Source organism: Rousettus aegyptiacus, unplaced genomic scaffold (assembly GCF_014176215.1).
Source record: "Rousettus aegyptiacus isolate mRouAeg1 unplaced genomic scaffold, mRouAeg1.p scaffold_m13_p_2, whole genome shotgun sequence".
NCBI lineage: Eukaryota > Metazoa > Chordata > Mammalia > Chiroptera > Pteropodidae > Rousettus > Rousettus aegyptiacus.
The window spans coordinates 1,670,573-1,694,804 of NW_023416295.1; the positions used below are offsets into that span (position 1 = coordinate 1,670,573).

The 24,232-nt window shown below is 70.1% G+C and overlaps 1 protein-coding gene across 1 annotated transcript; it reads right to left on the reverse strand.

The window, feature by feature from the left end:
• Positions 1 to 4,458: 4,458 nt before the first annotated feature.
• ESPNL (espin like) lies at positions 4,459 to 23,450 on the reverse strand. The gene is made up of 9 exons (XM_036236466.1): positions 23,157 to 23,450; positions 21,859 to 22,049; positions 20,575 to 20,761; positions 18,421 to 18,603; positions 15,533 to 15,664; positions 9,763 to 9,874; positions 8,719 to 8,831; positions 7,488 to 7,682; positions 4,459 to 6,005 (listed from the first exon to the last, which is right to left on the reverse strand). Exons 1-9 carry the CDS (start codon positions 23,448 to 23,450, stop codon positions 4,464 to 4,466), a joined length of 2,949 nt encoding a protein of 982 aa, XP_036092359.1. The 3' UTR covers positions 4,459 to 4,463.
• Between the last annotated feature and the right edge of the window lie 782 nt (positions 23,451 to 24,232).

Sequence of the window (24,232 nt, forward strand, 5' to 3'; positions counted from 1 at the left end):
CTGGCTGGCACGGGGGTGCCTTCTGCCTCCTCACGTGTGAGAGGGGACAGTGGCGCCTGTGCTGGGGACCCAGGAGGGCACACAGAGGCCCCAGCCCAGGCCCCGGCCCAGGCCCTGGCATCGTGAGGGTGTGACGGGCCCCGGGTTCCCTATGGTTACTGACCGGCACCCAGGTGGCCTCTTGTTCTGCCCAGTGTGAAAAGTGACAATCATGAAGAAATGCAGGGCGGTCATCAAAGGCTTCCCAAACGGGTTCCATGGTGGCAGTGGGCAGGCTTTGGTGGTTAAGGGGTGCCCACCGGGCTGGTGACTGGACGTAGGATCCTGAGGCCCTGTCCCCATCGTCTCGTGGCCTTGGCTTTGGGGCTGCCCTGGTGTCTTCACTAGTCGTGAGAGCCAAAGACGGCCAAGGAACGGGGTCATCTGAAAACACAGCAGCAGGGTTCGCGGGCTCGCCCGCCCCGGCGGCCCACATCTGGGCCCCGCCTGCTTCACGAGCGAGCATCTGGCCTCGCCTGCAGCACCGGCGCACGTCTGGGCCCCGCCTGGGCTCTGTATCCTGGACTCTGGGAGGCGTCTCTGGACACGTCCCATGCTGTTGGTCAGGGCAAAGCTACCTAGTCGCAGGCCTGCCGGTACGCAGGAGAGCAGGTCCTGGGGTGGCCAGGTGGGGGCCTCTACCTGTCAGGCCCTCCTTTCTTTTCCCGGGCGGGCCTTACTAAGAACATTTCTAGGCATGTGGGAGCGTGGGAGCTTCAGGGAGGGCCAAGTCTGATGGAGACCCCCCCGACGTCCACTAGGGACTGGTTTGACGCTCTCGGGCTGCCGAGAGGCCCAGGTGGCTCTCAGAGTGACAGCTCTCACTCCTGGGGAAGTTAAGTACTTTCTCAAAGGTAACAGAGTATCGCGACAGCTTGGTAGGGGACAGTGGCATCTGCCCGCAGCAGAGCCGCCGGCCCTGCTGCTTGCTGGGAAGGTGGTCGTGAGCTGGGAACCCCATGATGTGCGCAGTCAGGTTGAGGGCACGGCTGTCGCACAATTGTGCCAACGATTGCTTAGCTAATTTACAAGGTCACAGGGACTTCCACACGCCAGGCGCTCCCCGGTGCCCGGGTTCCGTGCTTCCTGCCCAGCCTCTGCCCCACGCAGACCCAGGACTTCCCGCTAGCCGCAGCGGCAGCCTCGTGTGGGGCGAGTCCTGTGCCCGGAACTCCCACAGGGAGGTCTTGTCCCCGGCCCCCTCCACCTCCGTGTGCGGGAGGAGCACGAAGGGTCAATGTGCTGCTGACTCAGGCCGGGGGAGCTGAGGACAGGGCCGCTGTCGGCACGGGAGGGAGGCCTTCCAGGGACACGGCATCGGCCCGGCACCTCGCATGACTGGTCCCTTTGGGAAACTCGATACCGGGGGCTCAGAACAGGTCCTCACTGGCAGGCCACGCCCGAGGGGCGGCTTTAAAAATACGTGACTCGTGTCTTTCCGTGATGCCCACGTGACACACGCCTGCTGGGGGACACGCGGACCCAGAAACACAGCAGAAAACGCGGGTGGTCGCACGCTCGCCACCCGCTCTGGTCTCCCTCCGCTCCGCCTGCCTCCGGGCCCGGGTGGCCGCCGGCCGCCTGTGCCCTGTCTGTCACGTACACCGCGCCACACGGGCACTTCTGACGTGGTCGGCCTTCGAAAAGGCGGTTTTACGCTTCATCCCGATGGGGCTCCATCGCACCGTAAGACGCTGGGCGTGACCTCCAGCCACTTCTCTGAACACACATTCGCGTCGAGGGTCATTTTGGATGATGAAAATCCGGTGTCGCCTCTGAGGCTACTTCCTGGAACAGATTTGGCGTGAAATCGCCAAGGCGACGTGTGTGATCGTCTCTACAGGCCGATGCGCAGACCAGAGAGAGGGCTGGCTGGGCGAGGGACGCACTGTCCCCGGCCAACAGCAAAACCGTCCCCGTCACGCTGCGAGGCCCCCGGCGCAGCCGGGCCCGCCTTCCTCCCCTCCTCTCAGGCGGCCTCATGGCCTCGCTTGCTCACAGTATCTCTTACTCCGTCTGAGGTTTATTTGGGGCACGGGGTGCCGTAAGGTCACCTTTTTTTTTTTTTTTCTGAAATCCTTGACCAGTACCCCTGGGACTGTGCGGGACAGTCCCTCCCCGCCCGGACGGGCTGTGGCATCCGCTTTCTGGGTGACACGTCTCAGCTTTCTGTCTCCCGGCTGCTGGCGCAAGGGGCCGGGTCCTGGGGCGGAGCCGCCTCGTGGGAAGTCACAGCCTCCCCGCGCCTGGAAGGCGACCCCTTCATTCTCTTCCATTTCCTGTCTCCTGTGTCAGGTGCTGCTGCAGCTACTGCAGGTGTCCCCAGGGCCCTTGTCCCGGCACAGCGGACACCTGTCATCTTGCTGTGGCCTTGCCGCAGCCAATGCCTCGACCACAGGGGACCCTGCTCCCCACGGGAGAGCTGCTAACAGGCAGGGTGCCAGGCATGCTTGTGGGGCGCCTCCTGCTGGCCCTGGTCCAACCCTTCCGCGGGACACTGAGGCCCGAGGCCCAGAAGGGACAGGGATGCCTGAGTGGGCGGGGTGCCCGAGCCCAGCGTGCCGGCCGCCTGCCCAGTGCTCTCCTGAGCACCCGGCCAATGGGCCGCCTCTGAGGCCAGGCTCTGTGTCCACTGCCCACCCCTGTCCCAGCCCCGTCACCAGGCCCTCGGAGCGACCGTCCTGCAGGCCCGTCCAGTGCCCACACCTCCTGGCGCCCCCGCCCCAGGGCTGGCCAGCCCACCCCAGACCTGCACCCCCGGCCTCGTCCAGCCGGCCGCGGCAGCCTCGTCCAGCTCGCCTGGTCAGGTTTGGAGGCCGAGAGCTGGCCCCTCACCGCTCGAGAGGTGGCGCCCTGCTCACTGGGGCGTGCTCCCTGAACTTTGCGGGTGGCCGAGCCACGGCCCTGGGCGCGGGCCAGCCAGGGGGCCCCCCACTTCGCAGACGAGCACGTGGGGCTCGGTGGGGCTGAGGATACCGCCGCTGTTTGGTGGGTCTGACGTGAGGACGTGGATCTCGGGGCCCGCCCAGTCCGGGGCCCTCTCTGGTCCCAGGTGGCCCTCTCAGGGGCGACGGGCAGCCAGGAACGGGAGTCTTTATTTAGCAAACACACATCCTTCCTCCACTCCAGGCTCTGGTGGCCCCAGCCACCAACACCCCCGACTTCATATCTCCCCAAGCGTCCCTCCCCGGGGGACCCCGGTCGGCTGGCTGGGAGGGCTCCGTGTCCCATCTAACAACTCGCCTGCTGCCCTCCGAGCTCTGCAGGTGGGTGGGGACACTCCTGTCCCAGGAGGCCTGGCAGCAGGGAGGCAGTGGCCGGAGGGAGATTCCTGAAGCCTCTGCCCCGCATGGCCGCAGCACACGCTCTCCCGAAGTCCCCCGGGCTCTGTGCGAACCCTCCTGGGCCTCAGCCTGGGCGCAGCCCACCCACCACGGCCCACGGCCAGCACCCGTCCACGAGACACTGTCCGCGTGGGAGGCCCCGTGAGGGGTCCGTGCCCGTCCCTTGTGGAGAAGGGTGCGGGTGACGTCAGGTGACGAGGGTGGCCGCGCATCACTGTGGTCTGGCTCTGGTGCCCCCGCCTCCGCTACAAGTTCCGTTGCGTGCAGCGGCTTGCCTCTGGGGGGGCGGGGGGCAGGCCCGCGGCTCAGAGCCCCCTCAGCCGCCACCTCTCGTGGATGCCCCTGCTGTCACGAGCCCGCCACTGTCTCTGCCGCGTGGCCTGGGAGGAGCTGCTCGGCCGAGCACAGGAGCCCCGTGGAGGCCGCCCCTCCAGGGACCCGCCCCCTGGATGCCCGGGTGGCACCGTCAGGCATGACAGCAGAGCACGTGTCTGTCCGCGGGCGGCTGCACGTGGCCAGCAGGCGTGTCTGCGCGGACCCTGTCCCTGACGTGGGGATTTCGGGAGGGCAGCTCCGTGCGACAGGAAGGCTTCTCCCCCCCCGAACCCCGCTCTGTCCACGCCCAGCTCCTCTCCCACGTCGCGGGTGAGGAACAAGCAGCCCGGAGGTGAAGGAACCGGGCCCAGGGTCCCCAGAAGAACCCGAGACGGGACCAGTGGAGGCAGGTGGAGGCCCTGGACGCAGCTGGGCCACCGGCACTGCTGAAACTGAGGGACAGGAGGTGGGCTGGCACCCCGGGGGCCTGGGGACAACCCGGCAGAGGGACCTGGGGCCGGGACGGCAAGTTGTCAGCTTCGGAGTCGGAGGAGAGACTGGAGGGAGGCTCGGGTTTGGGGTGAGGATCCCGAGGCTGCGTCTGGGGCTGAGGGGACCTCTGTCGGGGACGGGGCTGGGGGTCACGGCCAGCATGCTGAGTGTCTCCGGCCTGGCCTTGGGCTCGCCGGGGCCAGGTGGGTGGAAAGGAACAGAGAAGGCCCACACCGCCCCCGAGCCCTCCGGTGGGCAGGCCGCCGGCCCGCCTCAGTCCCCGAAGCTGAACATCTCGGCTTCTTTCTCCTTCCAGAAGGCGAAGCTGCGGTCTATGTAGCCACAGATGTCCTCGCTGCTGAAGCTGCCCGGCGGGGAGCCGGGCCCCAGGTGCTCTGCTGCGGCCTCCTCCGCCTCGGGGTGGCAGCTGGGGGCGGTGGCTTGGGGTGGGGGCCCGAGCGGGGACGGGCCCGAGTCGTGGCCAGGCTCTGCGTCCCCGGCGGGGCTGCCGCAGGAGCCGAAGAAGCGAGCTTTGATGTCCTCGAAGCCGTCGGCCCAGGCCCGGCGGCCGCAGGCCACCTCGTCAGTTGCGGCCTTGTGGAAGGCACGTGCGGCCGCCCAGCCGTGGGTGCCCAGGCGCTCGAAGACCTCGAAGCAGAGCAGGTGGCGGGCCCGGCGCTCCGGGGCCGGCAGGTCGCACTCCAGGAGCTGGAAGTAGCCCAGCATGAAGAGGTCCAGCGTGAGGCGGCCGTAGGGCACGGGCGCGCCGTCCACGTGCGGCAGGAACTGCTCCGGGGACAGGAGGCCGCGGGGCCGCCGGCTCAGCCGCCGCAGCTGCCGGGCGGGCACGCGGGCCAGGATGGCCTTCCAGCTGCCCAGCAGGTGGGCGAGGACACTTTGCTGCTGCCACAGGCGGCCGAGCCGCGGGGCCTCGCTGCGCGGCGGGGGCCGGGCGCGGCGGGCCTCCCGCGTCCTGCAGGCGGCCGTCCGGAGCGCGGGCGAGTAGGCCGACTTCCTCCAGTGGCTGAGGAACAGCATGACGATGCGCTCCTTGCGCAGGCTGGCCAGGTCGGGGCCGCGCCCGGCCTCCCGTGTGTCACCGGGCCCGGGCTCCCCTCCGGCGGGGTCCCCGCGGGGCTGGGGGGCGGCTGGCCAGCAGCCTCTCGGGCATGGCCCGAGCTGGGCCCCCGCCGCACAGGGCCCGGGGTTGGGGATGCAGGGCGGGGTGCAGGGCAGGCCAGGGGTCGCCTCGAAGGTGCCACGCAGCATCCGCACGGACACCCCGCATTCCTGGATCTCGCGCTGGGCCTCGCTCTGCGGGCGGCCGGCCGGGGCGTCCACGCAGGTCCCCTGAGTGGGCTGGGCCACAGGCCCGTCCTTGCCCTGTGCCGGCCCGTCCATGCCCTTCAGCAGCAGGGACAGGCTGCGGGCCAGCCGAGCGGCGTGGCCGCACCACAGCGGCAGCAGCCGCCCGTCCGGCGCGGCCTCCGCGGCTGCCTCACAGCCGTCGGGCCCGGCCACCGGGCCGGGCGCCCCTGCATCCTCCGCGCCGGGCGCCCGGGGCGGGAAGTGGCTGTTGACGGTGATGCTGAGCAGGGGCGCGGGCAGCAGGGCCTGCAGCTGGGCCGCCAGCTGGCCCAGCTGGCCCTCGCACTCCCAGCAGCGCTGCCGCAGCTGCAGCTCCGCCATCTGCCTCTCCAGCTGCAGCAGGTCGTCCTCCGTCAGCAGCTCCCCGAAGGGGCCCAGGACCGCCTGGCGCGTCTGCGAGTAGCGCCAGGCCGCCCGCCCTGCGGGGCCCGCGTCCCCGCCGTCGTCCTGGGCAAAGGGGGCACGGGTCGGCAGGGGGCACGGGTCGGCGGGCCTCCCCGTGGTGGCCTGGCCCTGTGTCCCCGGGGACCCCAGCCCACCCTGCCCACCCTGACAGCAGCTGGCCTTTGCCTGGACTTAGAGGGTAAACAAGGCGGCTGGTCAGCCCGCTTAGGGACAGAGGTTCCGCGCAGCCACCCAGCCATGGGGGGCCGCCTTCTCCCTCGGAACAGGCTGGGGCACCCCCGCTCTGCCACCGTCCCGTCTGCCTGGTGTCCCCCTCATCTCCCCTCCTGCCACCCAGAGCTTTCTGTGCAGGACAGGCTGCCTCCACCACGCTGCTCCGTGTCCTCCGGAACACGCCCCGGGCCGGCCCTGCACCAGATGCAGCCTGTGCCCCGTGTTCACTGTCCGGGGAGGACAGACACCAAGGGACCCTTCGCTGGGCTCCCCCTGAGCCAGCCTCAGCGCTTCCCGAGGGAGGCGTCCCCACCACAGAGGGCACCGAGTGGCCGCCCGGTGGCTAAGAAGCCCAGGACTGTCTGGGGCCAGGAGCACTGTTCCTGCTCCTTGCCCAGCAGGCCGGGGGCGGGGAGCGGAGGTCGGGGGAGCCAGCGCTGTCCTGGGCAGTGTCAGCCTGTGACTGGCGAGCACAGGGACTTGAAGCATTTGGCCAGGCTGGGCCGGCCAGCCCCCTGCAGCCTGGCCTCCCTCCACTTTCTGGGTCTGCATCTCCACGACCCTCTGACCTCCCCGAGGCAGACTCTCAAGATGACCTTAGAGCGGCCAGTCTGACAACACCCGCCCGTCCACCCCACCCGCACCTGCGCCCACCATCCCGCCCCATCCCCACCCCCAGCCTCCGCCGGGCCCACCCCTGGGTGGCCGCTCTGCCGCGGGGCCTCTGCACCTGCTGTTCTCGCGGCCTGAAATCACCTGCCCCCCGTTTCCACACGGCTCCTCTCTCCATTCCGGCCCCTGCTCAAAGTCACCTCCCCAGAGAACGGGACAGCCCGCCCCTTTCCTCTGCTTTGCTTCTCTACGTCCTGTGGAATGACCCCGGCCCCCGCCCCACACCCAGTGCCACCGCGCGTCCACCGCTGGTCCCTTCGCTGCCCAGCACAGAGTTTGGCCCAAGGTTAGGGGGACACAACTCGTCAGATCAAAGAACATTTGGGAATCACATTTCCAACGCAGGCCAAGGGGCACCGCTCACAGCCCTCTGATCTGGTTCTTCCTCATCTTCTGGCAGAAGAGGGAGCTGAGGTACCTGGGTCTCAGGCCCCCACCTTCCAGGTCCACCCGCCAGGACCAATCTCCTGGCCCCGCCTCTGCTTCCAGCCTCTGTCCTCTGGCCCCGCCCCTCCCTGGCCCCGCCCTCCCCACGCTCGACCCCACCCCCTCCCCAGGCTCCAGGCCCCGCCCCTCCCCAGGCTCCGGGCCCCGCCCCTTCCCCTGGGCTCCAGGCCCCGCCCCCACGCCGAGCCCCACCTGGTCCTCGGGTGCGGAGCCTGCGCTCAGGCGCGCCTGCAGCTTCCGCACCATCACCTGACGCTTCCACTCCGGGATGAACTGGCCGCGATCGTCCTGCGTGGGCACCAGTCCGTCCAGGTCACCCGAGGGCAGCCTGTCCAGCTGCAGCACAGCCAGGCCGTCCCGAGTGTCCTCCGCCGCCCTCTCTGTCCCCTGTGTGGAGGCGAGTAGGTCGCTGGGGACCCCGAGAGGACCCCACCCTGGAGAGGGGTGGAGGGCCACCCCAGGCCGGGGTGGTGGGGGCCAGCCAGGGAGGGGTGGTGGGGGCCAGCCAGGGAGGGTGGTAAGTGAGCTTTCCCAGGGCAAGGGCCCACGGTGTCCGCTGCGGGTCCCAGCTATGTGAGGGGAACCCCTGCCTGAGGGGCAGAGATTCCAACCCCCTTTCGAACTGCAGGACTCGTCAGAGCCTTTGAAGTGCCGTGAGCGCTGACTCCCGGAGAGGAGCCCCTCCGTGGGCATGGCCCACACTCGCACAGACTGTCTCAGCAGCTGAGAGTCCCTGGGCACTTGCTCAAGGGACGGTGTGCTGGGTCTGCAAGGGCCTCCCCGGTCCGGTCCTCGGCTGGCTGGGAGCCCCCAGGAGGAGGGCGGGGAGCGCCAGGCCCCGCCTCCATGGGCCTTTGCTTCTCTGTAGGACAGTGGTCCCCAAACTTTGTGGCACCAGGGACCGGGGCTCCTGCGAGCATCCGAGGCCTGAGGATCTGAGGTGGAGCTGAGGCGGTGATGCCGGCGCGGGGAGCGGCTGCAGATGCAGATGCAGCTTCTCCTGCCCGCTGCTCAGCTCCTGCTGTGCGGCCCGGTTCCTGACAGGCCAGGGCTGGTACGGTTCTGGGGGTTGGGGGCCCCTGCTGCATGGGGGAGCAGCCTCCCTGGAGGGGCATGAGCATCCTGAGTTCAGAGGTCAGGAGGAGGGGCCTGGGACTCCCTAGGATCAGAGGTTCCCATGCCTTCTATGCTGTGGTGACAAGCTGCCTGTGGCCCCGAAATCCCCATCTCCTCAGAACCCAGGGGCGTCCTGCAGAGCCAGCCTGCCACGCTGGGCGCCGGCCTGACTTCCACCTGCGAGGGAGACGCTGGCACCCCAGAAGTGGCCTGGTCTGGGCCCGCACAGGACACCGCACTGCGAGGGAGGCTGGGCTCCGGGGGTCGGCGGGGAGGCCCTGCCAGGGACTGGAGAGGGCGGACGCACCGTGGGGACGGCCACGGCACTGGCGGTGACCCCTGGGGGTACTGCGTGGGTCATCCGCTCCGTTGCAGGCAGCTGGTCAGGCTGGTCAGGCCAGGCCGGGCTGAGAGGCGCCACTGCTGGGAGGAGCCAGAGCTGGAATCGGAGGGGTTTCCGGAAGGGCAGGGTTCTGTGGCGCAGAAGCCCCTGGACCTGGGACAACCGGCCTTCCTACGGGACCCCTGGACTTGGAGCCAGAGACCCGAGGAGCCCCCACAACGTGCCCCAGGGCCCGGAGAAACACATTCGTCTCGGGGACATCCACAGGTGCCGGCCGCTGCACACCCCCGCCCCCTCCCGCCCCCCCTCCCCAGAAGGAGCGGGAAGGGCATCGGGGTCAGGGGTCTGGGGCCCGGTGCAGCCCATCGGACCATAAAGTCTGTCTCCCCTGCAGACACACATGCCACGGCCACACCCGCGTGAGAAAGGTGTCGCGCACCCCGCCCGGGCACGCGCCGTCCTGTGCCACGGTGCACCCGTGAGCTGCCAGGTGCCCTCGTGACACTGGAGCCCGCGAGCAGTGTCGGTGCTGCTCGGTGCCACTGTGGTAAATGCTGGTCACGGTCCCCGATCCCTGAGCCCGAGGCGACCTGCAGTTTGAGGACCACGCCCCTGCTCCTTCCCGCCCCCCACCCCCAGCCCCAGACGCTCCACCTGCTGGAGTCTCAGCAACGGGCCCAGGGACCCGACTTCCGCCTGCCTCTGGACAAGCGCAGGCCCAGAGCAGGGGTGAGGCCGCCTGACCTCACCCGGGCCGGCAGGCCAGGCCCCAGGGGCTCAGGAGGCCTCACATTAAAACAACGAAGACGCCGGAAGGAAGCCTGGAAGAGGCAGGGGCCGGGCGATGGGAAGGGGGGCCCCACCCGCCCCTGCGTCCTGAGTGTGTTGCTGCAGGGAGGCAGCTCCTCCCCCCTCTCTCCTCCCTCAAAGGGCCGTGGGGGCGAGGCCCGCAGCGCCCAGTCCTGGCACCTTGGTCCGGGCCAGTCCTCCCGGGGGGCGCGTACTCACAGGCGGGGCTCGCCACACCGGAGCCCACTCTTCCATCCTCCGGGGAGCCCCTTGCGGCCCACAGCGGAGGAGGGGGAAACGGCGGGGGTGGAGGCGTCATCAGGAGCGGCACCTGTGGGGACGGGCTGGTCAGCGGGCGGCCTGTGATACCAGGTGGGTGGGGGCGGGGGGTCCAGCCTGGGCCCATCTCACGGCAAGGGGCCCGTGCATCTTGGAACAGGGCCTGGAGAGGGTCAAGCGTGCTGAGCGGGGGGCAGTACCCCGTGTCTTTCCACGCCCTGCACGCAGGTGGCCAGGGCCCCCCAAACGCCCCATGCGCTTGTCTCAGTGCCGTGAATCGCTGTGCCCCCCAGGCCACCGGCACCACGCGAACCCCTGCCTCACGGCCCAACTCACGGGCTCCCCCTGGAGGCAGCTTAACTCGGCGGCACCGGGCGCAGGGTCAGGGCCTGGTGTCCGGCTTGTGCTCACCTCTTTGGCCTTCCGGGAGACGCATGCACACGCTCCGCACACACACCGCACACACACATCCTCCCTGACCGTCCCTGACCGTCCCTGACCCCCAAGGGCCCCTCTCAGAGGACGACGGGTGCCTGGCCCGTGGGCATTAGGGAAACAGCAGGGAGCCGGGAACTCAGCCTGTGAGCAAGGGCCATGCTCTGTGCCCGCCCCTCGCAGGGGGGGAGGCGCTGTGCCCAGGACCGACAGGCCGCGTCCAGGCCGCTCTCCCCAGGGCCAACGGCAAACAGACTGCCGAGGTCTGCCCTGGGGAGCCCTGAGGGCCCCCACGCCGCACCCCACACCCCGCCCCACGTCTGGGATGGGGCACAGGCCTGGCCTCGACACCTGCCGACAGGTGGGCAGCCAGAAACGGCCCCTCACCTAGGGGTGTCCCCCAACCCCGCCTGACCGGCCCGGCTTCTGCATCTGGCCAGTGAGAGCCACGACTCCTTGCTGAGCAGCGGACGTGAGGATGCAGGTCACCCCAACACCGCGGGCGTCAGAAGGCTGTGCTCACCCCCCAACCCCGCCTCCACCTGTCCCTCCTTGGGTGGCAGAGAAGGCGTCCAGGAGGACTCCTGAGCTGCCATTCCGGGACCCCGGAGCTGGGCCTGCCGCCTTCTGGTTGGAAGCTGAGAGCTGGTGGCTGTCTGCCCCTGGCTCTCTGATGCCCGACGATGGCTCCCAGAAGGGCCAGGGGCCTCGATGCCTGTCCGGCCCACAGCCGCTCCAGGTGCCGTCTGGGCTAGCAGAGCCACGGGCTGGTTCCCCTGAGCACCCCACCCCGGCTCCCTTCTCCCCAGAGGACAGACGTGGCCTCAGGGCCCCTGGGGTGGCATTGGATAGACTCCTCAGCAGGACGGAGGACCTGGTTCAGTCCAGGACAGTCTCCTCTGTCCTGCTGGGGAAACGTGGCCGGGGCCAGGGCCGGTGTCGGGACCGTGTGGCCCACACTGCAGCCTGGTGTCACACTCTGCTCTCTGTCTTGAAATTCATAATTGTTTTTGAACAAAAGGCCTGCGTTTCATTTTGCACAGAGCCCCGCACGGGAGGCTGCCGAGCCTGCTGGTGCCGAGCCCTCGGCCACTCCGAGTGTCCCCTTGCTCATCTATAAGGTGGGACAGTCCCACCTCCCAGCAGGGTCACGGACACCTGTGCTGGCCACCGCAGCCTGGGTGCCCTCGGGACCACCCCGAGTCTGCACCCCCCACCTCCTCAGTCGCTCTCCTGCCCAGGCCCCTCCCCCGAGGGTGGCCACTGGACAGGAACACAGCCCGAACCCCCGCCTGCCCGGCCACCACGCACCTCGCACCTCGCGGGAATCTGCCGAGACCAGGAGCCCAGCAGGCGGGGGCCGGGGGCCGGGGAGCGTCCGCTGGCCCGCCAGCCTCGGCTGCGAGCACTGGGAGCCGAGGCTGCCCCGGCTCTGTCGGGGCCGTCGCAGCCACTGCCCCCAGGAGTGGGAGGTGGCGCATGAATATTTGAAGGCAGGTGTCCGGTGGACGGGCGGGCTCGGGCTGGGTGCGGGATCCCTTACCACACGCCGAACCCTCCACGGTGCAGGGCCCGGGGGCGGGCCCTCTGGGGAGGCGGGGAGACCTGAGATCTGGGTCACAGAAGAGGGAGAGACCACCTAGAGGGATCCCCAAGGACAGGACTTCCGGCCCAGTACAGCCTGGGGCACAGATGGGGAAACCGAGGCTCGGAGATGGCCCCACAGCTGAGACAAGGCAGAATGGGGATCAGAGCCCCCCTGAGACCACATCTTTGCTCCTGCCAGGCCCGGAGCCCCTCGAATCGCTGCTCCGCCGTGATCCGGAGCAGAGGCAGGGGCCGTGGAGGGGGGGCGGGCGGGGGGCTCCTGCCCCCCTACGAAGGCTGCAAAGCCAGGGCCGTCGTCGGCTCTGCATTTCTCGAGGCTGCTCACTGCTCACTGTCACACGACTTCTCAGGCTCTGACATGTCCTCAGCTGTGACACAGACGTCCCTCTGGGCCCCAAATCACATCACCTGGGGACTTGAGGGTCAAGGGGACCCAACACAAAATAACGCCTGTGTCTTGGACACAGGAGTCTCACGTCCACCGGCATCCAGGGTGCCGACGCAGCCTGGCTTAGGAGCTGTAGACAGGGTCAGGCCAGGCCCCAGGCTCCGCGGCACGGCTGGAGAAGCCGGCACCGATGGTCCGATGGGCAGAGGGGCACTGAGCCCCGGGGGCCTCAGCAGACCCTGCCCGGCCAGGACGGAGCCGCGGGCCCTGCTCCCTGCCCCCAGGAGCCCTCCGTGTCCCCTGTCCTGCTCAGCTGGGGTGGCAGCAGCCCCTCACGGGGAGACAGGAAAGGCAGAAAGTTAGTCCAGGGCCCAGAGGAATGGACTGTGGGCCCAGGGCCACACCTGCGGCCGGGGGGACCTCATGCCACCTGGTCCCTGGGGCCAAACCCTGCTGCACTCCACCGTGGGGGAGGCCTGAGGAGGCCGCCCTGGGCCTCGGGCTCCTCGCCCGTCAGTCAGGGTGGTGGGAGCACGAGGCGTCGTGGGGAGCCCCTGGCCGGTGGGCACCCCGCGGGACGGACCTCGTTCCGGTGGTCACTGCGGTGTCTGCTGAGCTCTGCACTTCGGCCGGGTCAGGGGCCGCTGTGGGGTTCCCCTGGCGACCGGAGCACCCACGTCTCCGTGTCCCTCACGCCCCGGACACTAAGCACAGCCACGAGGACCGGAAGCGGCAGAGCTGTGTCCTAACCTTTGGGGACCTGACCCTGGGGCACGCGCGGCCCCCCGGTGGGCAGCTGGCCCGAGGCTGGCGCCCTTCCCGCGGCCCGCAGTCCCTCTCCCTGGTGAGATTAGAGCGGTCCGGGCCTGCCATGCATTATACATGGCGGACGGCGGCGCCGAGCCGGGTCACAGGCCTGTAATGCCACCTGGGCTGAGAAATCATGACCGCAGTCGGGCGCCAGACTCCGGCCTCCGCGCTGAGATTCGGTTACTGGCTGCGCAGCCTCCCTTGGGGAGATGGCTTCCCAGGGGAGTCCCTCGCCCGCTCTGGGCTTCGGTTTCCCCATTCGTAAAATGAGGGGTCCTAGGGCCTCTGGACCGGGCATCAGCACCTGCTGGGTGCTCGCTGGGCGTCTCCTTTACCCACCAACGAGGCTCTTTGACCCCGGTGAGCACTCGGAGGTGCTCGGAACGAGCCGCTCGTTCTGGAGAGGACGGGGCGGGGGCGCGGGGGATGCGGGGACCAAGGGCTCGTTCCCCAGGCTGCCCCTCTCGGGACCTGTGACCCCCCCGGGGCAGGCGGCGGCGGCGCGTCTCAGGGACAGCGGCGGCTTTCACCACCTCCTGCGAGCCCGACGCGGGCAGAGGCCGGCGCCGTGACCTCCGCGTATTGCATGTCCATCAATACTGCATCAGGCGCGGCCTCCGCGCCTCGGCCCCCAGCTGACGGCCCGCCCTCCTGCCAGCCCGGCCTGCGCCTGGCATGTGACACGGTGGCCTGGGTGGTGGGGAGACAAACCCGGCCAGCGGTGAGCGGCTGGCACCCCTGCTGCCCCAGGCGCCCACCGAGGGAGTAAGGACACAGAGCTCAGCCCTCACCCCGAGTCCCTACGGGCTCCCGACACTCACGGGCCACGCCAGCCCGAAGGCGGGGCGTCTGGGCTTGAAGGCGCCGCCCGTGGCCCCGGATGCAGCCTGGGGGGCTGTGGCCAGGAGGAGCTGGACGGGCCCACCCGCCGTCCACCACCACAGGCGGAGCGGGTGCACGGGCTGGGCACCGCCGGCCAGTGGGCCGAGCGGGGCGGCCGCACGCACGGCCCGGGCTGGGTTGGGGCGCCCTGAGCGAGGGCGCCTGCCTCAGATTCTGCGGGGACACCAAGGGGACAGCAGGACCTGGGGAACCCCCAGGAAAGCTGGGGTGGGCCAGCGCCCCGTGGCCCTGGGTGTCAGGAGAGCAGCTGGGGCCCCGTCTACCGGACGGAGGGCGCAGTGGCCGGAGGGGCGGGCGGACGTGTGGCACCTGTGCGGGGGGCCGGGGCTGAGACCCTGCTGGACGCAAGGCCCCGGCCGCTGGCGCTGCAGCAGGGCTGGACTGGGGCCGGGCTGGGGGGCCCCAGCCAGAGGCCGGGCCGGACCCGCTGCCCCGCAGCCAGGCTGACCTCCCAACCCCACCCACCTCCTAACCCCAGCTGCCAGGCTGAGCCCAGTGGCCGCATGGGGGCCGGCGGGGAGGGGCCCCGGGGGGCCGGGGCACCCCTGGTCTGGGGCCTGCGAAGCTCTGTCTACTGCAGTAGGAACTGGCTGAGTCCCACTGCTCTCTCCAACCCAAGCCAAAAAGACGGCCTTTACCACAGTGCCCGCCGGACGTCTAGTAAATAAATAGTGAATCAACTGCTTCAGTGGTAACTACTTCTTCCCGAAGCTACGACATCAGGACGAACCGGGCAGCGGCGTGCACCCCAGGGCCCCCGGCTGCCCCGACCACGGCCGGCGGGGGTGGGTTTCAGGTGCTGGTGACCAGGGGCTCTTGGCGGGTGGCCGGGTGACGACCCTCCACGGGCCCAGGGAGGACTGTGGCTCGGCCTCATTTGGTCGTGGACACCCCTAAGGCACGAGGAGGTGCGGCAGCACCGCGGTGATGCTCGGCGTGGGGCCCCTCACCTCGCCGGGCCTCAGTGTCCTCAAGGGAAAGTGGGGGCCGGCCGCCCCAGAGACGCTCTGAGTGGGCGCCCAGCGAGAGGACAGACGGGTGGGGGCTGAGCTGTCACAGTCAGTGCCTCGGGCCTGGAATCGGGGGAGGCCGCGGGGAGCCTGGTCCCACGCTGGCCAGACTGCCACCTCCGCCCACCCACTCGTCCGTCTGTCCATCCGCCCTCCCATTGTGCATTTGCCCACCAGCCCGGCTACTCGTAGCCTGTCGTGTGCTGGGGACCGGGGCCAGCAGGACAGACGGGGAAGGGCCGGCCGGGGTGGCAGGGCAAGTCTGCAACCTGCTGGCTTCGGGGCCACGTGGGGCTGGCCGCCTCTCGGCAGGGGCGCCTCGCCAGGGACCTGGGTAATCTCCGTCCGATCGCCCATCGCAGCCCCGGCTCTGCCACAGCCCCTGCCACAGCCCTGGCCCCCGTCACGGCCCGTCACGGCCCTGGGCCTTGTCCCAGCCCCTGCCACCGGCCGGCTCAGCCCCAGTCAGATAGCCCTGGCCCGGGCCCTTCGTCCTACCCCGTGAGGGGGCCCCGCCACGCCGGGCCCCGGGAGGCTGGGGAGGCACGAGGCTCACCTGCCTGGCCGTCTCCCGCAGGAACTGGGCGCAGTCCCGGTGTCCGTGGTACTCGGCCAGGTCGGCCGCGGTGTAGCCGTCCTCGTCCCGCAGGGAGTGGTCCACGTGGTGGGAGACCAGGGCCTGGCAGCACTGCGGGGAGGGGGCGCCTGCGACCGGGGCACACGCCCGTGCCCGCGGCTCTCGCCGGCGCCGTGCACGCGGTCACCCAGTCTGCCCCCCAGGGGGGACGCTGAGGCTGCGAGGGCCGGCGCTCGAGAGCCCACGCCTCGCCACGGCCACCCGGTCCTGGCGGCCTGGCGCTCAGCCCTGCAGACGCCGGTCCGCGGCCTGCACAGGAGCCCGGGCCCCGCGGCGCGAGCCTCGCCCTCGCGGCCTGTGTCCCCGCTCCGACCACGGCACCAGTTTCCGTTTCTACAGCAACTCCAGGGTGTGTGTCACCTTCACGTGCGGGAAGGGGACAGAACGGCGGCCCGGCCGCCGCTGGGACTCGTGAGCCGAGTGCGGTGGTTCCAGACGGCCCAGGCCGAACGACCGAGCCTGGAATGCGGGAACCTGGGGGGGGCCGCGCCAGCGGCAAAACCGGCGGGCAGACGGGCGCGCGTCAGGGGCGACGGCGCGGGGGGCCCCGGCCGAGCCGCTCCCCCGTCAACGGAAAGCACCGGCCCCGTGCACGAGTCGCCTCCCGAAAGCATCCGCGCGCTGACAGGCAGGCGGGGGCCGCCGGGACCCAGGAGCCGCCGGAGGGACTCCGCGCTGAGGGCGCGCTGACCCGGGAGACCCGGCCGTCACCCCGGCGGTCCTTCCGCAGCCCGCCCGGGACCACGGAGGCCGGAAAAGCCGCGGGCCCGCCGAAGCCGGGGCTCTGAGTTGCCACCTCCCACCCGGCCGAGGGCTTCGGGGGCACCCCGCGCCGGGAACGTGGACGGAGATGACCCTGGCTCGCAACCCCGAAAGGCGCCTGACCGGCCAGGGCAAACGGGACGCCACCCGAGGCCCGGAACGCGTCCTGCGCATCGTTCCTCGGGTGCGATGTGCATCCCACACGCCCAGAACGCCGGCGCGCAAGGCGGCGAGGCCGAGGCCGAGGCCGGGAGGCCGGGAGGCCGGGAGGCCGCCCGCGCAGACGGGGTGACGGCGGCACCGCGGGCGCGTCCGAGGGAAAGCCGAGCTGGGGGTCCGGCTCAGGAGGGAAACCTTCAGCGAGCCGCACGGCAGCCTCGGAACACGACTGCTTAGAAGTCGGTTAAAAACCGAAGCTGCGGAATCAGCAAACGGAAAACGGGCCAGAAGAGGGACGCGCGGTCAGACGGAAGGAGGAAAACGGACGCGGACCCCGGGACGAGAGAGGAACCGCGTGGGCGGGGGTCGCACCCGAGGAGGGAACAGGGCACAGGGAGCCGGCTCGCCCCGGCGGGGCGGGCAGACGGCCGTCCGCCCCGTCCATGTCACGGGGCCGGCGCGGAGGGCCAGCGGCTCCCCCTCGCGGTCCCTCGGGTGCTCGGCCTCTGAGAGGAGACCCCGCTCTGTCTGTGGAGCGCGACCCCTCTTCTAATAAACCTTCCTTTTGACTCTTTAAAAAAAAAAAAAAAGGCCAAAGGCGAGACGAGCACCTCAGAAGCAGCGAGAGAAAGAGAGACTTTCCTCACGCGGCCATCCCCCTGCAGCTGACTCGCTGACGGAGCCGGAAGGTGACGAACTACGTTTTTCAAAACTGAGAAGAAAGTACGTGGAGCTCGCCGAGCTGCAGTTCCCTACCCAGCAAAACTGCCCCTCAGCACTGAGCATGAAATCGAGATGTTTCTAGACAAACGAACGAGAGGGAACAAAGAGCTGGCCAGCGGCGACCGCCCCTGAGGGAGCATTGAAAGCATTTGCTGCACGAGGGAAACGAATGCCGTCCGGAGGGCGGAGCGGCCGGCGGGATGAAGGGGGACGCGGCCACTCAGGGGCCGGTTTAAGTTAAGTCTCCATTCACGAAAATGTGACGGCGTCATAGCGGTCTGTAAAGACCCGAGAAGCAAAACGCACTGAAAAAGGCCTCCCCCCCCCCCGCCCCCCTGCCCCCTGCTCCCCCCCCCGCCCCCGGCCCCCCTGCCCCCTGCTCCCCTCCCTGCAGCCCCCCTGGCCTCCGGCCGGGCCTGGAAGAGCCCCGGGCCACGCGGGCGCATCGGGGGCCCCCCCTGGAGGGGCGGGGCGGCGGGGCCTTCCCACGTGCCCTCACGGTCCCGGGCACGGTTCTGGGGTGACACGTGGAGCCGCCCTGTGGGGTTTATCACTGGGCACGTGTCACACAAGGGCGGACGGGGAGGAGGATGAACGCGAGGCCCCCACACGGTCAGACCCAGGCAGCGGGGAGCCGGGGCGCGAGCAACGGCTCTAAGGGCCCATGGCCTCAGGGGCCACCTCGGGACACGGAGCGTCCCAGGATGCGGGCCGGAGGACGAGCGAGCCCGTCACGCCCCATGCCCTCCTTCGCCCAGACAGCTTCTGACTCCTCGTTCGGAAATGACCTGCACACGGAAGTTTGAAATAACGGGTGTCCTGCTCGAACCCTAACAGCAAGAAGGAAGGAAAACCCATCACGGCATGGGAGGCCGCGCACGCCACTGCGTCGGGGTTCGGCGGTGCCGACGCCCGGGGCGCGGTTCGCTGGCCGAGTCGGGACGAGAGGGGCTCGGCGGCAGGCGAGCGGCCGCGCCGCGGACGGCTCTCGCCCGGGGGCCGAAGGCCAGTGTCTGTCCGGCGGGGGCCACCGACGGCCGCACCTCTCTGTCCCTCCCTCCTGACCCGTGCGTGGTGGGGACACCCGTCTACACGTACGGTCTCCTTGAATCACTGGGTGCCTCGTTCACCAGGGCATTCGGGAGCCCCCCGCCCCGCCTCACCTCCATCTGCCCGTTCTCTGCGGCGTCGTGCAGGGGGGTCCCGCCCCAGGAGTCTCGCGTGACGGGGGCGCCCATCAGCAGCAGCCGGTCCAGGACGGGCGTGTGGCCGCCTCGGGCTGCAAAGTGCAGGGCCGTGGCCCCCTCGTTATCACGCGCGGTCAGGCCGATGTCGGTGAAGGTGACCTGGGGGGGAAGGGCGGGTCGCGGACCGCTGAGGCTGGCCAGGGCTGCGCCCCACTAGAGGGCAGGGCGGCCACCAGGCGGAGGGTGTGGAGGGGACGGACCTTCAGGGCAGGCGCTCTGGGGACAGAGTGGCTCCTCGCACTCAGCTTGTCATCACCCCTTGGCCTGTCACCCCCGCGGCAACATGAGGGGACGTGAGCCACGGCTTGATTGACAGCCTACGGCCCCCAAATCGGCCTCAGCCCAAATCCTAAGCCGAACACCCCGCAGGCAGGTTTCACACATCGGATAAAAAGAGTACCTGGGCCGGCCCCACGGGGACGGTGACCAGGTGTGTGCGGTGAACAGGAGGGAGGTCAGGGTGTCCACAGTGCTGGGCGCCCCTGGGCCCTGTCCCCTGCCTGGCGCAGGCGCAGACGCGGGGTGTGGGGAAGCGGGTCCGGCACAGCCTCCCAGGATGCCCGGCCCGGCTCCTGCTCGGCGTGGGGCTGGGGCCCAGGCCTGTTGGCGACCACACCGCTGTGGGGGCACCTGCGGCCAGCGGTCACCACGACGCAGGCTGACCCCGCGGCCCAGCTGCGCCCGACAACCAGATGGCTGGTGTGGCTTTGGCAGGAGGGTCCATCTGGGACATGGCCTGAGCAGAGTGTGGCACTGGGGGTGCCTCAGGGACGGGGGGCCACCCTGGGAGGGGCTCCGGTGAAGGGAGGCCGGAGGCAAACGCTGCCAGACTCCGGACCCCGAGGCCACGGCCAGCAGCTGGACTTCGTCCCCAGGCCAGGCACGCTCCTGTTCCTTCGGTCACTCATTTGCTCACCAAACCCCTCTGGAGCCCTACTGTGTGTTGGCTGGGGGAAGCAGCCACAGGCAGAGTCCCTGCCCCCACCTCCTGGACCTGATACCCCCACAGTAAAGCAGCCGAACACACAGTCCACCAGGTGTGGGGCCAGGGAAAGGCCGGAGTGCTGGGCGGGGCGGCTGCCACCCCAAGCGGTGGGCAGGGACCGCGGGGGTCACCTGGGGAGCCACCTGCCAGGCAGAGGATTCGGCGCATACAAAGGCCCCTCCGGGAGTGAGGCGGGCCTGCTGGAGGGAGGGCTGGGTGGGGGTTCTCAGCAAGGGCTCTCCCCTCCCCACCAGCCAGCCCCGCCCTGGCTCCCAGCAGCCTCAGGAGAGAGCCCTGGTCCCCCCACCCCACCCCACCGGTGGGCCAGGGGCCCTCAACTCTATGAGCTGTCCCCCTCCCAGGAACTCCACCTCCTGCCCAGACAGTGCTCAGTGCTGCCCTCTAGGGGACACCCCGCTCCATCACGTCTCAGTGACCCACCTCAAGCTCCCAGAGCCCCTGGCCTGCTCTGATTCTAGGGTTTCCCCAGCTCATTCCGGAAGGAGGCACCCCCCAAACCCCGCCACTCCGCGATTCGGGGCCTCAGGCTTCCTTCCTAAGAGGCCTGGGTGAACCCCCATGGGTACAGAGGGGAGGGGGTGGGCTCTGACCCTGATCGGAGGCAGCTGGGCCTGAGCGAGCAGCCAGAAGCCCGGGGTCCGGCGCTGTAGGGGCCAGACACCGATGACCGAGCACCTGGCTGCCACCAGCTCCGAGAGCACCCAGGAGATGCACCGGGACCCCTGGGGGCGGGCAGGAGGGCCCCAGGGGGTGGTAGTGCAGGTCCCCGTGGTCCCACAGGGGCTCCTGCGTCCAGCCCAGTACCACAGCCAGCTAGCGCTGTCGGCTCGGCACTGCACCCCGGCCCAGCTGGGGCCTGGCGCCTATGGGTGCTGGGAACGATTGGCACGCACATCCGATCCCCAACAACCCTGCGGGTCCCCAGTTCTCAGGTGGGCAAACAGATACAGAGGGTGGAGCCCCCACCCCGGCCAGGCCCTGCTTGCTCGGAGGGGCTCTGCGGCGCAGGCAGGAGCAGGTGCCAGCCTCCCGGGACCTCCCCGCCCCCAGCCGCGCGCCCTTACCAGCCAGACGACGAGCGAGTAGTGGCCGCGGGCGGCGGCGGCGTGCAGCGCGCTCGTGCCGTCCAGGGCGCGCAGGTGCACGTCGGCGCCACCATCCTTCACCAGGAACTGGGCCAGGTGCAGGTGGCCCTCCCTGCAGGCCAGGTAGAGCGGCGAGGCGCCGCTGCGCGTGCGGCGGTTCACGGTGCTGCGGGGGAGGGCGGGGCTCAGAGGGCACTCCGCGGGGTCGCAAGGGTGGGGGCTGCTGCAGCTGAGGGCCCAGATCGAAAGGAGGGGCGGCCCGGCAGCTGGCCGGCCTTTTGCTCCCAGCCCCCTCACTGGCTGGGAGGGTCCAGAGGTCACCTGCAGGGTCGCACAGGTTGCATGCCGCGCAGAGGCACCAGCTTGGGGGGCGGGTGAGGGAGGATGAGGACCCGGCTGCTGGAACCCAGCTCCGCCCACTCCCCCATCGGGCTGTGCGCGCTGTGGGGTCGCCAGGAGGGACGCTTCTTCGCTGCTTCAGGGTGACGCCCAGCGGGTCAGTGACTTCTAGAGCTGGGGTCTGCTCTGTGACAGGGGCCGTTGTGGACAGGACACTAGGCATCCGTGGGTGCCCGGGCCTGGCGTCCGGCCACATGGATGGGCCGGAGTGGGGTCCCGGCGACCCCACATCCGCCTCGGCCTCCACCTGCTGCAGGGCCAGGTGAATTCTTGGTTCCAGTCACCCGCTGCAGGGAGGGGTGGTCCCCTTCCCGAGGCCAACCGACCCCCCCCCTCTGGTGACACGGACGTCAGTCCTGGCTCCTGCAGTCAGTGCCAGGCGGGACGTGGGCCCGGGGCATGAGACCCCTCCCCGTTTGTGTGTGTGTGTGTGTGTGTGTGTGTGTGTGTGTGTGTGTGCGCGCGCATGTCTATGTGAGTGCTTAATGTGAAGTCTCCCAGTTTTCAAACGGCAAAAACTTTTTAAATCTGCAGGTCTGGGAGACAGTCTGTGGCCAGCCAGGTCTGGGGCGGCCGTGCACTCTGGGGGAGATCCTAGAAGCGAGTCCCAAAGGCCTCCGCCCCGGGTCGGGATGGGGAGACCAGGAAAAAGACCACTGCTCCACAGCGGAGCTGTCGGGCCTTGTCGGGGACACACGTGGGGCTATGGGGACAGCTAGCCGTGCCCCTGCCAGCCCCTCGTCACTGTGCGTCTGCCCCAAAAGGCCCACCTCAAAGGCCACCAGCCCCTCACCCTGTCCCCCTCGGAACGGCCTCCCGAGGGCCAGCCCCTGAGTGCCCGCCAGGGGGCGCTCGGGAGCTCACCTCCCGTGGGCAGCGGTCAGGAGCTTCAGGCAGGTCAGGTCCCCGCTGACCGCAGCGTGGTGCAGGGGCAACGCCCCCTCCAGCGTCTCCAGCGTGGCCGCGTGGCCCTCACGGAGCAGCCACTCCACCAGCACGGGGTGCGAGAAGCGGGCGGCCAGGTGCAGCGGGGAGACACCCGAGGCGTCCTGGTCCTGCCAGGGCACGGCGGGAGGTGGGCGGGTGGCAGGTCCCACTCGCCCCTGCTGGGCAGCGGCGGTTTGGCCAGAGCCAGCCTTTGGGGCCCCACTGCCGGGGGGGGGGGCGGGGGGGCACTTGTCTGAGAACTTCCGCCCCCATCCCTCCCTCACGCCCCTCCCTCTTCCCACTGAGTGGGTCAGCCTGCTCAAGGTGAGGCTGGGCTGAGACTCACATCCGGGTCTTCTGCGTCCAGCCCTGCGACCCTGCCACTCCCGGCGCCCCCCCCTCCCCCCTCCCCGGCACCGTCGCGCCCCTCCCCGATCTCCGCCCTCAGGGAGTCCCGCTTGCCCCAGTGCCCGCGTCGGGCTTGGCGGCCAGCTGGTGTCCCTGGACACGGCCCCCTGGGCTTGGCCCCACCCCCACTGAGCGGCCGCACCAGCCCCGGGTGCGCGAGGAGCATCTCGGCTGCGGGCTGAGAGCCGCGGGCGGTTCCCGGGCACGGAGCCGGCACCGCGCCCCCTGGCGCCGCTCGGGGCTGCAGGGAGAGCTGATGAGGACGCGGTGCTGAGGCTGCGCCACCTCCAGCTGTCACGGGTGAGGCTTCCCTCTCCCGGACCCAGCGGGTCGCCCTGAGGCCCACCCAGCTCTGTCCGAGCTTGCTCACCGTGGCCCTTCGCCTGCAGAAGGGGGCACTGCCAATCAGGCACGGAGAGGGCGGGCCCTGGAGAAACGCCCAAGGAGCCCCAGAAACCCTTCCCCACCGCCAAGGCCCTCGTCCCTCTGCCCCCAGAAGAGCCCCAGTCCCCAAGCCCCCGTGCCCACCGCGGACCCTGTCTGGGGCCAGGCCCCAGGGCTCGGGTGACATGGGAACAGTGGCAGGACCCCCTCAGCACGGCCGGGAGCTCCTGCTGGAAGCGGCGGTTTAGGAGGCGGCCTTGGCCTTCCAGGGCCTTGCGTTGCTTGGGGCAGGGCAGGGTCAGAGTCCCCCGCACAGACTGCCTGTGGGGTTTGCGTGGTGGTGAGGCCCGGAGGGGCCGTCCAGGCGGAGGACGTGCCAGCTCGTGGGCGGCGGCCCCTGCGTCCTCACGGACTCCACCCTCCGCGCTGCAGTCCGGGCTCACCTGCAGGCCGCAGCCCCCTTCGCGCACCAGCCAGCGCAGCTCGGCCAGGCTGCCGGTGGCGGCGGCGTCGTGCACTGGGGTGGCCCCGTTGTGGGCCCGTTGGTTGCCTGGCAGCTTGGCCCGCTGCACCAGGAACTTGACGCAGGCCAGGTGGCCGGCCCGGGTGGCGTGGTGCACCAGGCCAGCACCCAGGGCATCGATGACGCCTGGGCCCAGGGCGCCAGCCTCCAGCAGCTGCTCCAAGGTGGCCAGGTCCCCGTCCTTGGCGGCTGAGAGCGCCCGCTGCTCCTCCATCCTCAGGCCCGGCCGAGCGGCCGGCTCTCGGGCCTGTGCGCAGGCCCAGCTTCCTGTTTCAGGTGTGGACGCAGCTCCCGGCTCCGGTTACCGATAATGGTGCACAGGGCAGATGGGAGGCGGCGGAGCTGGAGAGAGGGGGCCCTGGGGACCAGGCCTGCGGCCCTGCCTGAGCCAGTCCTGTGGCACCAGGGCTGCAGTGGGCAGCGGGCATGGGGCACGGGGGAAGGGCTGCGCCAGGTCCAGGCGGGGGCAGGGCTCGGCCTGCAGACCTGCCCAGAGCATGTCTCCCTCTCGGGCGGTGCGTCTCTGCCTGACAGAGACCTCCCACCTCCGGGGGCTGTCTGCAGGTGCACTCATCCTTTTGAGGAAGTGGCAGGCTCTCCAGTGTCTGTGTCTGCCAGTCTGACCCTGACCCTGACCCCAGCTGGCCCGTGGGGAGGCCACCTGGGGGACCTGCCGGGGAGGGCCCCGTGGGAGGCCAGGCCCACCGAGGGGCTCCTTCTGGGACACTTACCACCAGGCAGCTGTGGAACCTGAGTGTCTGGCTGTGTGGTCAGCCGACGAGCCGGGGGCCTGCCTGCCCCCGGGGAAGCCATGCTGGATCCTGGCTCTCACTGGCCCGAGGCCATGGAGGCTGCGTGAACCACAGGGCTGACACCGGACAGGCTTCGGGGTGACAGCCGGGGTCCCCAGGGCCCCACCTTAGCCCACCCTCCAGCCAGTGACAGGCTATGGGGCCGCAGCTAAAGGTCCGTGGCCACCCACAGGTCTGGGGGCGG